This window comes from Sceloporus occidentalis, unplaced genomic scaffold (assembly GCF_023333645.1).
Source record: "Sceloporus occidentalis isolate IW3139 unplaced genomic scaffold, rSceOcc1.0.p SCAF_64, whole genome shotgun sequence".
In the NCBI taxonomy this organism is placed as follows: domain Eukaryota; kingdom Metazoa; phylum Chordata; class Lepidosauria; order Squamata; family Phrynosomatidae; genus Sceloporus; species Sceloporus occidentalis.
Window position 1 is genome coordinate 2,336,655 of NW_028317044.1, and position 17,224 is coordinate 2,353,878.

The 17,224-nt window shown below is 45.9% G+C and overlaps 1 protein-coding gene across 7 annotated transcripts in view; it reads left to right on the forward strand.

Moving 5' to 3' along the window:
• LOC149287104 (protein CASP) overlaps nucleotides 1-17,224 on the forward strand; it is a 236,500-nt gene that overhangs the window by 112,697 nt on the left and 106,579 nt on the right. For all 7 annotated transcript variants that reach the window (XM_089493440.1, XM_089493438.1, XM_089493441.1 and 4 more), the window contains 2 exons: nucleotides 3,449-3,527; nucleotides 15,679-15,816. In XM_089493440.1, coding sequence (XP_089349566.1) covers nucleotides 3,449-3,527; nucleotides 15,679-15,816 — 217 coding nt within the window. The remainder of the gene's footprint in view (nucleotides 1-3,448; nucleotides 3,528-15,678; nucleotides 15,817-17,224) is intronic.

Sequence of the window (17,224 nt, forward strand, 5' to 3'; positions counted from 1 at the left end):
GCTATATGTCCCTAAGTTTTACTTAGTATGTCCCTCGGCTTACCCGTGGGTCATAGCAAAATCCATCATTTTGGCCCCAAAACTTATACATGAGATTGACCTATCCTTGTAAAATTGGCTTGCTGACTGTAGAAGAAGTGAGAAAGCCAATTTGCTCCCACTGGCAAGGTCTATGTGGTAGTGACATCGGTAGCCTGTGTGATGCCAAACAAAGCACAGCAGGCCTCATGGCTCCCCTTTGAAGGCTTTGAGTAGCACCCAAGTTGAATCTAGTGGAAGTTACTCATATCCTGAGACAGGAGGGCAAGCTGGACAGTGTTAGCATCGGCAAGTGTGAAAACCTTCAAGGTTTGCCAGGAGAGTGCCAAAGAGGCTTGGCTGGTCTAGTGGAAGAAGAAGATCTGCCTTGCAAGTTGAAATGTTGTCAGCTCCAGATCGTATAAAATGGTGCGGCTAAAACGTTCTGATAGGAGCCAGGGGTTGTGGACCGTGTGGCTCCGCTCCTGTGCCAGCTTCACTGGTTTCTGATCCAGTTCCAAGCTGGTATCTTAACTTAGAAGCCGTGAATTAACCTCTCTCCATCAGCTGGGATCACAGCTCCCATCCTCCTCAACCACTAGCCATCTTGTTTAGAGCTATAGGGAGATAAACCCCACAAAAACCCGAGGAAACCCCATCTTAGAGAGCTGCCGGAACAGGTTTAGAGCCAGGATACCCTACTGTCCTTCCACCCGAAGATTGGTTATGGGTTCTCAGGTGGAGTCTTCTCAGTTTTGGTGCCCAGCTTGTAGCATAATTCCTCATGCTTGCAATAAAGAAACTACAAATGCAGTGTGTTCTTTTGGTGATAATTTTTAATTCCTTCCAAAAAGGAGACTCAGTGGCAAGCCTCTGTCTTTTTCCTTTTTGTGAAGATAAATAAAGCCAGTGCTCCGGCCTATTAGTCCATGATGTAGGTCTCGCTGCTGGCATTAAAAGCAGAAAGGTGCCTTTATTGATCTCTGCGCCGCCGATATTGTACCTGTCCAGTAAGTGCTACATAATGGCTCAGAGCATGCATTGTTTATCATGGAGCCGCTAGGATGGATCACTTCCCAAGCTCTGACGCATTAATGGCTTGCTTGGATGAGAGGCAGGACTGACTCTGAAAGCATCAGTCCAGACTCTGAAGCTTCAGTCGTGACTTTGTTCTCCTTAAATAGCATCTCCTGGGCCATGGCTCCCTGTTGCCTGTTGGAGATTTTCAGTGCGCAGGGGGGCACTTTGAAAAACAACGGCAGAATTCTTTACTACTCTTCAAAGCTCTTTTGCTATGGAGTAAGATTAAATGCAGATGATACAGTCATTCATTTTACTGATTTGGGGAATCAGAGCTCATACTCACCCCAAGACTTGGGCATGCAAGTTATTGATAACGGTTGAGCAGTAAAACTCATATTTTCCCTGCTCACCAACAACCTGATTTGGTTTCTAAGAAACTCCTTGCATTGCTTTTGGTAGATGGCCAGGCTTTTACTTTGGCCAGTCTCCAAGGGAAAGGAATCTTAGACTTGAGCATCAGTCACCACAAGTGCCTCTCCACATGCCCTTATGAATCTGACAAAGCATCCAGACATTAGAAGTAGAGGAGGGACCGGAGCGCAGTAGCAGAGCCCATGCATTGCCCAAAGATGTCTCTCATGTGTCTAGCAGTTTGGTTCAGGGATTACCCAACTTCGGTGCTAGATTGCCAGTTACCTTACTTCTGGGGAAGTTGTGTAACCACCATATAATTCCAAAGCTATTACTTTCCTCTGATTTCATCTACTAAATGCGTGGGACCTGGTTAGCGCTTGCATGGAAGACAACCAAACCTTGCTAGGAAGGAACCCTGTCTGAAACCCTGGAGACTCCTGGCTGCCAGAGTTGACAGTACTGGGCTAAATGGGCCACCTGTTTGCTCCATGGACATCTCGCATTCTTATTTTGCCGTGAAACTGCAAAAGCGATAAGAAAGGACACCAGCTGGTAATATGGCTGCAGTGCTCACTGGCATCTTCTGTTAAACATACTGTATATGTGTACAGTATTGATACCCAGCCAAAAAGGCTGAGACATTAAATGTCAAAACTTAAATGCTTCCATGCAATCATTCTGCTTTGTTTTGTTTGGATAAAGCAAGAAGAATCAAACTAATCCACCAACCCCATGCCAATGTATGGTGGAAATTATTAATAATACCATCTTTAGCATTTTTGTATGGCAATTTCAGTATTTAGGGCACCTTACAAAGTGAACAACCTGGTACACTCATCTCTCCATATTTGTGGCTTTGATATTTGCGGATTTGGTTAATATATTCTCTCTAGGAATATCTAGGTCCTCCAGTACTTTCTTGTGAATGCCCCATGATACATTTGATTTTTTTTCAACTGTAAATGCAAGACCTCCTTGCTGTCTGGTGCCATTTCACAAACTATTTCACCAGGTGTTCGAAGCATGAAAATGGGTTAAGATAGCAAAGGAACCCAATATTTCTGCGGAGGCAGGTCCCTTTGCCAACCATCTTGCAATCTAAAATTCAATGCAAAGGTGCCAGTGGGGGAGATGAATGTAAAGAAGGGAAGAACGATGTGTCCAGGATGCTTTATGAGATGACATGACACATTGGAAAAGATTATAATGCTCTGTGAAGTAAAATAAAGGCAGTTGGGAAAAGAGGATGGCCTCACTGCTGATTTGTTGACTCAAAGAAGCCATGGATGCCCAGAGTTTGTAAGACCTGACCAGAGCTGTTGATGTCTAGGGCTCTTGGAGGTCTCCCATTAAGATGCTGGCCATAAGTCGGATCTGACTTGATGGCACATAACAGTCACAGTAGGGGATAAGTATAAGTTCATGCCATTTAAACATACAAATCTGGGGGGTAAATGCAGTCAGTCTACGAATATCATGACTGGAGCCCATGGTAGGTCTTGACTAGTGACTCGAGGACATTAAGACTGGACACTGCTGGGGTCAATAAAGAGAACTGCAGGAGATCCAGCCATGCCACCAGAGGAAGTCTCAACCACAATAAGTTAGAGAAGATCAAGCAATAATGCTGCTTGCTTGAAAAGCATTTGCATCAGGCTTGCTAGCTGGTCTGAGCCCTGTGAGATGCAGCGTCTTGCTGCCTGCCAGCCATCTTCTCTGCCTTGCCCTCTAATTTGGGGGGGGGGGGGGGGGGCTGATCCGACCATGAAGGTCTGACACCCCAAAGTCTGCTGCCCACCCCAAGAAACGGGAAACATTTTGTTTCAACCCTGCCCTTAGCTGAGTTTGCCTCTTTAAAGGAGAAATGCACTGGCATCGCCAGCAATGTTTATGGAGTCATAAATTCAGCCCCACTGGTGTGCGTGCGGATATTTTTTCCTCTAGAACTGATCCAAGACTCTTCCAACCCCCCCCCCCCTTTTCTCTTTTTTAGATTGATGCGTTGGGTAAAAGAAGCAAAGAAGCAGAGGCGGCGTTCCTGAATGTCTACAAGAGATTAATTGACGTCCCAGGTATGCAGACTTATTGTCCTGTCCTGAAACGCAATGCAAATGATATCTGTGGTCTCATGCCCCGGCAGACATTTTTCTCCTTTGCCTGCCAGTTGGCTGCGTGCTTGAGAGACGTTTCGACCAGCCAATCCCACTGGGCTGCAGCATTTTCTAATGGGGAAAAATGATCCATGAGGCATGCTGACTGGTGTCCAGGAGTGACTAATTCCACCAGAATAGTTGTTCATGCTGGTTGGTGTCAAGGGCAGACTCTGCAAAGAAGCAGCTCAGATTTGTGGATGTCCTCCTCAGCACTGTAGCCATCTTCAATAAAAGCACACGAGAAACTTTGGCAGGCACATAGCGCGTCTTCCAACAAGCAGCCATACAATTGTGGTGTGTGCCCTAGGCCCGGATACTAGTGTGATCAAGAAGTGGGTCTTGAATGATCGTGGTTGCTTTCTTTATGAGATTGTCTGTAACTAAATCATTATGGTGAAAGATCTGGAAACCATGGCCTTTGAGGAGTGGCTTAGGGAGGTGGTATCTTTAGCCTGGGAGGAGAAGGTTAAGGGGCGACATGCTAGTCATGTTTAAATATTTGAAGGTATTTGAAGGCCCGGGGCTAGTGGCCTGAGTTGCCTAGATAGGACAAGGACAGGCCAGTGAAAGCACAGGCATTTTGGTGCATGCATAAGGGGCCATAGTCTCTTTTGACAACATAAAGAGTGTGGGAAGTTCTTGAATTTACTTAATGGATAGTCTGATGCAGTCCGCATCTAAGTCTGGATTTCCTTGGTCCAAATGTCCCAGGATGGGGTGGTCTTTCTTTTAAAACAGCGCCGGGGCCATAAGCCTTCTGTCACTGTCTTGGCAGGATCCGTAGGTAGAGGTAAAAGCTCCTTTTGAAAGAAACCCTCCAGGCCATGTGGGTTTATTAATTTTCTGGGGAATAATTAATGAATTAATTATACCGGAAGGCATTTGAATATTCAGAAGCCATGCAGTAATTATTCTGGTTTAGTTTGAGGTAGGATGCGTGCGTGCGTGTGTGCATGTGCGTGTTTTAATTCAGGGAAGGATATGCAAGGATTTTTTTCCCCTGCCCATTTTTGCATATTTTCCTTTGGCGTGCAGGTTTTGGCAGTTTTATTCTGCAAGATCCTTCTGGCAATCTTGCAAGTTTGGCAAAGGTAAGGAATATGAGCCTGGGTGAAATCCTCTGGGATCCAGAGCTAGCCTCAACATCCAAGGCCAGAAGTCTCCCTTTGCTCTCAACTCAGAACATCCTAGGGGCAGAATCAAGGGACTCTTAAGACCTCCTTTTGCTTTTTGGTGGTGCTGGTGGTGTGCTGTGGCCTTTCAAAACCCGACAGTACATTTCAAAGGCCCAGCTGCAGGAGAGACTCGCTTCCCAGTTCTCCTTCTCGCTTGCTCTGTGTAGGAGTTTGCTTGAAAAGGAAGCAGTCCCTGAATTCTTTTCTGCTCGAAGACCTGGTTTTGGAGAAGCGGCAACGCAACTCCGCCGAAAGGGAGTCAAAAGCGTTGGGAATGAATTATTTTTAGAGCCAACCCTTCAGAAGCGCATTACCAGCTGTATAAAATATTAATTGCCTCAGTGGTTCTGCGCGTGTTTCATAACGGCCTGCCTGGCTGTTGTCAGTGTTACACGGACTTGTAATGAAGGCCTTTTGTTTTCGCCGTCCGCACCCACCCCAGCCGTCTCCCACCTCCGGGAGACGAAGGGGTCACCCTTTGGCAAATGGGAATTTAGCAAGATAGAGAACGTCAGCCTTGTTGCATTAGGGCTGTCGAATGCATTGCAGTTCTGCCCAGGCAGGATTTAGCTCAGGGTTGCTGGTAGCCTTTGCCCTCTTGGCACAACCACAGTTCAGGAGGGACGCGTCTGAAATGTAGTGACTTCTGTTTCAGTCCGATGAATGCTGTGTGTGTAAAGCATCTATGCTTTCATGAAACATCTCCACAAAGGGAAACTTGACAGCACTTCTTCCTGGTTCTCATGCGCACGTTCCACTCCGTACTTTGCAGCTGGCTTGGTTTTTTGTTGACTGTGTTGTACAAAATAGGAGGTGGTCCCTTCGGTGGAGCCCAGGGAGCACTTTCTTTCATGCTCCTGGTCTGGTGAGCCGATTGCAGTTTTCCAAAATTAAAACCAGCCACTACAAAGCTTCCCCGGGTAAGAAATGCTGCCCCAGCAAAAGAGCTTTCTTCCAGGAGAGTTGCTGGGCTGGCCTTACGTTCATCATGCACAACAGATTTTAGGTACCATTGAAGGCTCAGCAAGAGCTTATCCCTTAAGGAAGCTTCGTGTTCTGCAGAGTTCTAGAATTAAAACAAATGTCAGAAAGATGTCTTGCCATTATCCTCTCAGATGACTTTGGCACAGGTTCACTTGCCCATACCCTCTGGATCTAGCCTGGATTGCTATCTAGATAAGGAGAAGAAACACAGCTAGACAACTCAAGAAGGAAGATGGCCAAGGGAGCCTGAGGATGCTGATCCTACAGACTGGTAACAATTCTCTTCAGACTTGTACTTGGCCGTTTCCATTTCCCAAACTAGCTTGGTAAGCACAACCGTGAGAGCTTGGCTTAGTAACGGCTTGAACCAAGTTCTTCTCCAAGATATGGTTTAAAAGGATAAGCTTGGCTCTCTGCAAAGCTGCAGACCTCCTCGTTCGTCGGCCTCGAATTCCGATGGCATCTCTTCTCTCAATGAATGTCTTCAGGCGGTAATGGGCTGGATGAGGAAAAACAGATTGAAACTGAATCCAGACAAGACGGAGGTGCTCATGGTAGCGGCCCCGAAACCAAGAATTGGGTTGCAACCTCCAGTCCTGGATGGGGTCACACTCTCCTCCAGCGACTGTGTTCGCAGTCTGGGGGTGCTCCTTGACTCGTCGCTCCTGATGACAAATCAGGTAAATGCGACGGTCAGGAGTGCCTGTTATCAGCTTCGGCTGATACGCCAGCTGCGCCCTTTTCTGGAAGTAAGGGATCTCGATACGGTTGTGCACACACTGGTAACCTCACGCCTTGACTTCTGTAATGCACTCTACATGGGGCTACCCCTGTGCTTGACTCGGAAATTACAGCTGGTTCAAAACATGGCAGCCAGGCTTGTGTCAGGTACATCTAGGAGGGACCACATTACTCCGGTTTTGAGGTCCCTCCACTGGCTGCCTATCAGCTTCCGGGCCCAGTACAAGGTGTTGGTTATCACCTTTAAAGCCCTAAATGGCTTGGGTCCAAACTATCTTAGAGACCGCCTCCTCCCGTACAATCCTCCCCGCGCTCTCCGGTCCTCTGGGAGGAACTTACTGCAGCCTCTAAAATCTAGGCTTGCGGCAACCTCCCAGAGGGCGTTCTCTGCTGTCGCCCCCAAACTCTGGAACGACCTGCCGGATGAGATCCGTCAGATAACATCATTAGACAGCTTTAAAAAAGCAGTCAAGACGGATCTCTTCCGGCAGGCCTTTCCAGATTAACCATCCCGGCCCAGGTTCCCTGATTCCCTCATTCCTCCCGTGGCCCCATCTTAGTGATGGTTGAGGATCAACAGGGATATCAGGGTTTTTAGTTTTAATTGCTGTTTTTATCCTTGATATTGTATTTTTAATATGTTATACTATTTAATACTGTCTTAAGGGGGGGAGGGATAAAGTGTTTTTAATTGTGATATTTTATATTTTACTGTTGTTAACCGCCCGGATTGGTTTGCCAGAGGGCGGTATACAAATAAATATTATTATTATTATTATTATTATTATTATTAAAATATTATTATTATTATTATTATTAAAGGATGCTGCTATCTCCTGACTCCTGCAATAGGTTCCCGGCACCCTCCTTTTAGAAGAACCTACTCTCTATAAAGCCAGAGATGTTACCCTTTTTGCACCATTTCAGCTTGGAAATAGGGTCTCACACCCTTACATGAAAAATGAGACCTATCCTCCCGGGTGCAAAGAATTGTCTGGAATAGAGGGGCATTCAGTCATGGCCCAGACACAGATGGTATAACCCAGACACAGATAGATCTCTCTCACTGAGAAAAAGGAATACAGTCTGTGGTTTGCATGTCCGCACCAGTTCCATGGTGAAATCTGTATGTCACCAGTAGTGGACCAGAAGGCCCAGTGCCCCAACTCAATACAAGATGTTACAATACAATACAAGTTTCCTATGTGCAGTGGATGAACCAGGCTGTGGTCTGTGCAGCTGAACACTCCTCCTTGTGAAGCTTAGGGGTCTTTCTCTTCCTTCTGCCTTGGCTTATTCCTCCTATCCTTCTCCATCCTTTGCTGGGAACCATACTGGGTTCCCTTACTGGAAACTGGCCTCTTCCTTGCATTAGGGTCATGGGTTTGGTTTAGTCCCCCAGCCCTCCAGCTCTGGACAGTATGGAGAACCCCTTCAACTCATGATTTGTTCCCCTTCCCTGCCTCTCCCCATGGCCACAGAGAATTTAACCATCCTGTGTGCCTTCTCACTCTTGCTTTTGGAAGATTAGCCAACTGTAGAACATTCTATGGAGCGTTGGCTCTGGACTTTGGCCTTCCAGGCTTTCCACCCTCTTCATGACTTTTTTTGATCTTGAATTGGGAGGTTGCTTTTTAGAAATATTCCTTTATGACATCTCCGTCTTGATGCTCACGCTAGGATTTAAGCTCCTCCTGTTCCTCTTCGTAGATTTAGAACTATATATTCCCAAGAGAAATGATGTTGTCCGGGTCTGTCCCTTTCCGCCGTCAGCCGCAGTGGAGTTTTAATGCGTTTTTTGGGAGATGAGATGGGTGGTCCCAGCACACTCCCCCATCCAGACGAATTGCCATCGTTTTTGCTCATCAGCATGCTAATTGCCATATGACTAATTATGCCCTGAATTCCAGTTGATTTTCTTAATGAGACAGCTGGGTTAATTATGTAATCATATGATTACATTAGCCTAGAGAGTATCCCAGCGCAAAGTGAGCCGCGCAGGCGTTGTGATGTCATAGTGGAAACAGGGCTCACGAGGGACACATTGAGTGCTTCGCCTAACAAATGCGCAGGAGGAGGAGGAGGAGAACCAAGAGTAGGACTAAGGCAGGGGCTGACTTCCATGGTCTCTTTCTAACCAGTTACATTTGAGTGTGCAGGTTGTGGCCCGTGGCCCAATGGTGAAGAGCACCCCCCCAGTTCATCTCTCTATTGATCGATCAATCTATAATCTTATTGCGGTCAATGGCCGCATTCCAAAATTCATGTACATACATAAAATGCATACGCCTACGAGCATTAGTAAAATATAACTGTAAATATAAGTCATAGAAAATGGTGGTAACCCCCCTTGATTAAAATGAATGAAGCTAAATGTGAGAAGGAATATAAGGAAGGGTCTGGAAGAGCTTTCCGGTGCAGTATTCTGTTCACACAGTAGTCAGCCATTTGCCTGTAAGAAGTCCACCAGCAGGACATGAGTGCAATGCACTTTCTGTCTCATGTTCCCCAGCAAGCCATAATGCAGAGCCATGCTGCCTCTGCTGCTGGAGATGATATATCACCATCTTGACTAATAGCGATGGATGGCTCCATCCTCCTTGAACTTACCCATTTCCTTCTTAAGCCATCCAAGTGGGCAGCTGTGGCCACTTTTTGTTTAAATTCCTTTGTCCGGAATCTCCCATTATTTAGCTTCAGATGACAGCCCCAGATTTTAGGATTCTGAGAGAGAGAGGAGAGCTTCTCTCTTTCTGCTTCCTCCACCCCAGGCCTAATTTTATATATCACTGTCACGTTTTTCCCTTATTTGCCATGTTTTGTGAGTGAAACAACCCCATTTATTTTTTTAGCAGCAGCCTCACACTGGGTCAACGTTTTCCTCTGAGATCCCGTTCTTGATCAATTCCTGCCAGCTCAAATCCCATCGGCGTACGTGTGACACTGGGATTTTTTGCCGCCATGTGCATCCTTTTATACTTCTGAGCGACACACAGTGATCAAGCGACAATAAAAACCAGCAATACAGGAGTTTTAAGAGAGCTGCCATAAGAACATCATAATCCATGATGACAGGCCAGAGTAAAAGGCACAGAACAGCTTCCAGCGTAATGAGCAGATGTCCTCCTTATGGTGACAGGGAAGCCAAATGGCACCTAGGCCTCCATGTTAGACGGTTGGTCAGGGTTTGGAGTTGTGTTTCTCTGCTTTCTTTAGTTCCTCTATCACATCTCTTGTGACATAGGCTTCAGCAGGGAATCCGCCATCATCCTTATAACTCCTTCCAAGTGGATCTCTAGGGCAGAAGGTAGATCAAGATCAACTGGTACTTCTTTGTGCCGTTTCCAAATAGATCAGCCGAGATTTCCGACTCCGGGTGAATTAACAACCGCGGCAGCAAAACCATCCCTTCTCGGTCAGCGTTACGGTATAACAACTGTGTAAGACAAAGCAATATTTATCAGTATTAGTGGTGGCCAAGTTGTGACATGCCCAGTCCTCCTTGGTAAGATTGAAGACCGACGTAAAAAAGAAAATCAATAGAAACTCCATTCAGATGATTGCGGAGCCCTTGATGTTATTAAATGGTTGGCGTTAGGTGACTGACGTGTCGGTCTTATTTGCCACCGGAGACAGAAGATTATTACACCCGTTCTTTTTAAAAGGAACTTTAGTAATGGGGGCTGAGTTTTATGTGCCGCAAAAATGGCGGAGACAGATATGCCTCGCTCAAGCGACTTGGGGATAATTAGGAGTGGGTTTTTGAGAAGAAATGTACAGACAGCGCACAGTCTGTTTGGATCTCCTGTAGCAGGTCACGGGTGCACAAAATGCCACTCAAAATGTGGAGGGTGGGGGGCTCAGTGCCAGTCCCTGCCACATTTCCACAAATCGCAAAAGCATTTGTAGCCAATGGGTGAAAATAGGATGTCCATGACTGTTGTTCTCCCAAATCAGAGAAGTATTGGCTTAGGATACTTTGGTTCCAAGGCGATAACTGTTGCACCGTTTTGCTGGTAGCAATCCAAAGTCCTATTAAATAACAAACAGGCCTCAACTCTACTCTGTGGTCCAGACTTTCTCTGTTTATGTTCCAGGCACAGAAGGATGGAGGCACCCAATGTGGTGACTTGTTTTCAGAGCACCTGTGGGTGCAAAGGTGTGCAACTGAGTGTGTGTAATATAGGCACCAAGGTCTTTCCTTTAAAGTGTCCTCTCTGAGATAAGTCATGAAGTCCAGAGCATGGCAGCCCATTTGGGTCCGCTATCGGGGCTTGCTAAGATGTTTTGCCTTTTAAAAGTGAACAAAAGAATAGTGGTTAGCAAATGTGGTGTAGTAGATTTCTGAAGAAACCTGCCAGTAAAACCATATAACCTTTTATCCCTGCTTAGGAAAAGCCCTGGTTACATCTAAACTGGATGTCCATGGAAGTGATCCAAAGCTAGCTTTTGGAGCCTAGGCCCCAGACTTCATGATTATATATATATATATCACGAATGCCATCTGTTGGGGGCGCTTTGCTTCTGTGTTTCTACATGGCAAAGGGTTGGACTTGGATGGTCCTTGTGGTCTCCTCCAACTCTATAATTCTACATGTATTCTATACATAGGGTCGCCTTAGTGTCACCATAAGTCAAAAGTGACTTGGAGGCACACAACAACAAGAAGATAGGAGAGAAGCCCCTTTCACTGGCATAAGTGGAGCTGAAATTGCCTACTTTCCACCCAGATATTCCACACTTAAAACATCCCAACTTTTGATGTCTTTGGCCTTTCACAAACAGTCCAGGGTCTTATTTTCATGGACATGGCCAAGCTGTCAATGGGATGCTCCACTGGGCCTGGCAGGGGAGAAGGGGCTTTCAACATTCAGTATTATTCCATGCTAGAAAATAACATTTCTTGGGACAGAGAAAGCTTGCAGGTCAGCAAAAGCGTTCTGTGCCAGTTTAATTTGATTTGATTTTTTCTGGGTGGAACAGCAATTTTTATGAGCTAATAACAACATCGCAATACCTAGAGTACGCTGAGAAGTCAAGGGGGACCCCAGTGTACCCCTGGTTGTGTTTTGTTGGTTGAAAAGTACAAATTGTTGGAGTGCCGCATGGTGGAATCATCCTCCCTGTAACCATGATGCAGTTATGTTTTCCTTAGCAGAAAGAACAGTGTCGAAGTCTGTTTCAGCATGGCCTCTTTAGCGTATCCCAAAACAATATTCCAAAGCGGCTGACATTTTAATCATTCATCTCAGCTTAAGCAAAGTTTGGAGTCTAATGCAAGGAGATGGTTTTTAACATTCCGTTCATACTTTATCCTGTGACTGTTTTGCTTCTTTGACATTAACCTTTAATAGAGCTAAATTAAATATACATATCCTGATGAATAATTATGAGAGTGCCAACGTTTTCATTTACGATATAATGCTTTCCAGGGATTTGGGAATTTATTGACTAAAGGTTTAGTCATTATTCATCTTCTAATGTGGATGCTGGTAATGCCGGGGGAAGGTGGGAAATGATGGTTAATATAAATTCCTGGCTAATTTTAGTCTAGGAAAGCCTGGCTCATTTGCATATCTTGTGGGCCCTTCGAAATGAACATCCGGAATAATAATTTTTTAAAAGAGGGATCTACGGAGCATGCGCTCCTTCTTTGTGTGTGCGCTCTGGATGTGTTACGGCCATGTACGCATCCCCAAGACTCATCTCTCCATAGAAGAATTGCCTGTCTTCTACTCTGCTAAATGCGGACAGGAACTCTCCCTTCCTAGGGTTCTTGATCTTGAAACTGGGTTCTTCCTAGGGTTCTTGACCTAAGTAGCCCTCGAAATGGAGAGTGCCTTCATAGCAGCCTTCTCCAGCCTGGTGCCCTCAAAATATTTTGGGTTTTGTTCTATACCATCAGCCACAGCCAGGATGACTATTAGTTTCAGGATAATGGAAGCTGAGGTCCAAAACGTTGTGTAGACTGACTTCTGTGAAGCGGTGTACATGGCTGCACTCTAATGCATGAAGGATGCTTCAGTGAAGGCTTCTTGTCCGTATCTTCAAACACCTCCATGATGAGAGTGAAGAACCTCCTTCATCCTGGAGGCCAAGTTCAGTTTCAAAGTGGTTCCCAGAGGCTGCATGTTGAGAGGGACAGATACAAAGGATCAAAAAGACCAGCATTCGTCTTATTGAGCTTGCATCTCTTACTTCCTTTGATCCTTCCTTAAAATTTCATCTTTCTTCCTCTGAGGGTCTTTGGCCCTTAGTTCCTTATTCCTGTAACCATTGAATCTAGTGGCAGCATTAGATAGGCAGGGCAAGGAACACCCATAGGAGAACTAAAAAAACACACACTGAAGATGAATAGCCTCTGATCTTGTAAAAACAAAGGTCTTCACCAGACCCCTGGGGTCTAAAACTGAGAACCAATGCTCTAGATTAGCATTTCCCAACCTGATGCCCTCCAGGTGGTTTGGACTGTCAGTCCCAGTCTTTAAACATTGCCCATGTTTAGTGTGAGCTCTAAGATGCTCTGAGTGGTAGAATCCAAAGGTATAGCCGTATTAGTCTGTAGAATCAGTCTGTAGAAGATCTTGTAGCACCTTTGAGACTCACTGAAAGAAAGAAGTTGGCAGCATGAGGTTTTGTAAAGGCTGCTTCCTCAGATGGTCCATATGCATCTGAGAAAGTAGAGCTTAGTCTATGAAAGCACATGCTGCCAACATCTCAAAGGTGGTACATGTTCTCAGTGGCACAGAGAAATAAGAATTTGGGGGCATTCATGGAGAACCGGTCAGAGTCAGTATGACTCTCCTGACTGCTTTCCCCTGTTTACTCCTGTTGCCTCGACTGGGTGATCTGCCATCCTTTTAACTCCAGATCAAGGGCTCTGGCTTGAGGCCGTACCCCAGTTTAAGCTCTGTGAGCAGACAGCAGGTTTATAGCAAATCCACTCCATATCTAATTCTGGGCACCAACAATATATATACCCCACTCTCTTCCATGCCAGCATTCTCTGAAGATGCCAGCCACAGCTGCTGGTGAAACGTCAGGAATAAACTCTTCTAGAACATGGCCTCATAGCCCGAAAAACCCACAAAAAATTATGGATGCTGTCCTTGAAAGCCTTCGATGTCACAAATTCTGGGTGCCTCCATCCTCAACTCTGACCTCAACCAGGCAATGGGTGGGAAGTGGTGGCGCTGTGGCTTGTTTTAGCCGCCCGGGTCAGTTGTGGTGCGACCCTTCATTGGGCAGTCCTGTAGGGACCATGCCTCCCCAACCTGCTACTTCAACATTATAATTGCTCCCAAATCCTCCCGGTGCTAAATAATGTGTGATGAATATTTTAACGGTGCTAATAATGAAGAGAAACAACAACAACCCTTCTCTAAAAACCACAAATGCAAAAGTGATGTAGTTATAAAGTATGCATGCGCTGCGAGGGCGAGCAGTAAGCAGCACGCCGCCGCCCCCCCCTTCCCTGCCAACTTGTATTACGGCGGCGGTAACGCAGGGAGCCCTCTCTGAGCAAAAAGTAACACAACGCAGCACACCCTGCCTCTCTCTTTGCAACATAACCCAGTGCTGTTCTTTTGTAAACTCTGGCACTGGCCTGGCATGTCGCAAAGTGCCCTGGCTTGCGCTTAGTGCATTACGAGAGGCACAATGGGCTTATTATGCCTTCCCCAAGACTGAGGGTGGTCTTTAAAATTAATGATGGTGGCGGCTGCAAATTAAGCGAGCTCCCTAATATGTACCGTTGTTGATCCTCCGAGATCGGTGTGTTTAACATTCCTCGACAGGAGACTAAATCTTTGTAGCCATTTCACAAGTGATGCTGGCGCCCACCGCAGAAAATGTATGCAGCCCTTTATTTTATGAGACCTCTCTGGATTCCACGGTTGTTCTGCTCCGGCTGGCAAGCTTACGATCAGTTGGACGACGGGGTGGCATGCATTTGGGCAGATCTATGTGGCAGGTGCACCCTGCTGCCTTGACTTGTAAGCTACCTGGATAGGCCCATGAGGAAGGAGAGGCAATCCTTGTACTGCAACAGAAATTGACCAGACTGCTTGACTGTTTCACTCTGTTTCTGGGAGTAAAACAGGGTAGGACCCAAAACAGGACCTGGTTCAAATTACAAGAGAAGATATTCTACCTAAACATTAAGAAAACCTTCCCAGTGATAAGAACTATTCAGCAGTGGAAGGATCTACTTCAGAAGATGGTGGACTCTCTCCCATTGGAAGCTTTTGAACAGAGATAAGACGACCATCTCCAAGGGGTACTTTGGCAGTGGATCTGATCCTTTGTGAGAGGCGGGCTATAAATCATCATCATCATCATCATCATCATCATCACCATCATCACCGTTTCAGGACATCAGACTAGGTTAGGTGGTCTTCAAGGTGTCCTCCAACTTCATAGTTCTGACTCAAGTGCTTAAACAGCATCATGCGCCCCCATCCCTTCTGTTCTTCCATGTTTCTTGTCAGTTCCTCACTTTCCCCAAGTGTGGAAAGCTCTGTGAAATCTACTAAAACACACGGGCCAATGGTGTAAAATCTACTCAATCTACTAAAATACATGGGCCTCCTGGTAGCTTCCTCCCTTTCCCGTTGTGTTACTCTCCCACTCATAAACTTGCGTTGTCTTTCACTGGCCTTCCACTGTGTTGCAGCTCAACAACATATCATTAATACTTCCATAAGAAATGGCATGCATGTATTTTATACCATGACCTTCCTCCAAGGAAGTTGGGATCATGCGTATGATTTTCTCTTCCCTGTGTTATCCATACAACCATCCATTGAAGTAGGTCAGGCTGAGAAATAAATGTTTGGCTGGAGGTCACTCAGTGTGCTCTCTGACAAAGTAGGATTTGACTCTCTTCTCTACATTTCTGGTAGAATAATTCCAAGTTGTGTGCGCATTGGCACTCCTCTGTGTGTAACTCAAAAGAATGTAAGGTTTGCAGACACAGTGAGTGTTGGACTGCAACGCTGGAGATCAGGGTTCGATTCCCCTCTGCCTATGGAAACCCATTAGAGGACCTTTGCCAAGTCGCACACTCTCAGTCCCCGCAATAGGTTTTTACATTGTTTTCACTTTGATAATACGCTTTCTTTTCTTGAAATGGAGATCAAGCCCGATCTTTGCTTTTTGTATTGATCCAGATCCGGTTCCAGCTCTGGATCTGGGGCAGCAGCTCCAGCTGAAAGTCCAACGCATGCACGACATTGAAACCGAAAACCAGAAGCTTCGGGAAACTCTTGAGGAGTACAACAAGGAGTTTGCAGAAGTGAAAAATCAAGGTAAGCGGGCAGATGGGGGGCTAGGAATTGATAGTCATATTTATATGAAAACAAAAAGTTTTGATGGTCTCAGAGATATTTAAGAGGAGGAAATACTGGATGGCCCTTGTGGTCTCTTCCAACTCTACAGTATGGTTCTACTCAGAGGAAAAAGATCATCTTCATAGAAGCCAGTTTCCACAACTCTCCATCCCTTTAGTGTGATCCAAGAAGGATGAGTATGTAGAGAGATAACTAAAGAAAGAAGTTGGTGGCATGAGCTTTCGTAGACGTGCGTCTCCTTCCAAAGGCATTTTGAGGAAGCAGAATTTAGACTAGGAAAGCTCCTGCTGCCAACTTCTTTCTTTCAGTGAGTCTCAAAGGTGCTGCAGCATCTCTCTATGTCCTGATTCTACAGACTAACATGGCTATATCCTTGAATTCAAGAAGATGAGGCTGTGTAGATGAAAGGGTAAAGCAGTATAGCTGGACCTTACTCTCTGGGCTCAACAGGGGCAGGAGTCCTACTGCATGCTATATATACCTTCAGGTTTGGATTGTGCCGTCAGGTAGAATCGGTTTGAAAGTCTCTTCCCTGCTTTAATTAAATCTGCTGTTTTTATCTTTAATTATCCAGCTGGCTTTCTTTTTAACTTTCCACCGTTGGCAGTTTTTTTTAATGTATCTCAGTCTTCTCGGCCAGCCGCGTGCATTAAAAACATGTGTGTGCCTCTGTCCCGCTGGTTCCCTGTGCTGCCTTTGCAGCGGATGCTTCACCGTGCGCCATTTTCTCTCCACATTAACGCGCAACACTACCTAGGTATCCGCAGCCTCCACTGTACTTACAGTTTGTTTATCCCTAGGGCCGAGCGCAGAGAGCGAAGTAATGTAGGTTAGCTATTTAAGCAAATGGGCAGACTGTTAAAGGTGCCCATTGTACATGAAAATGCCATTATCTTAAGGAGGGAAGTGCTCATCTCTCAAAAATGTTCTGGGTTGGTGTGTTTTTTTGGATGGGGTGATGGTAGACTTTGCAGCAAAGCATGCCCTGAACCAGGGGAAATAAGGGGATTTGTTTAGTCTAAGGCAGTTTTCCTTTTTGCACAAGGCCTGCGGTTGCCCTGAAAGTATCCAATTCGAGTCCTTCCAGCAGCAGCCAAATGGCTCCAGCGTCTGCAAAACGGAGAGCTGTCGGCTGTAAAGGTGTCCAGGCATTTTTAGCCCTCAGATCTGCAACAAGCGTTTTGTATGACGTCGTTCTCTGAGCCAGTGTGGCATTATGTTTTGAGTGTTGGACTATGGCTCTGGAGACCAGAGGCCATGGAAAGCCCCTGGGTGACCTTGGGCAAGTCACACTCTCTCAGAGGATGGCAATGGCAAACCCCCTGTAAAGAAACTAGCCAAGAAAACCCTATGATAGGTTCGCTTT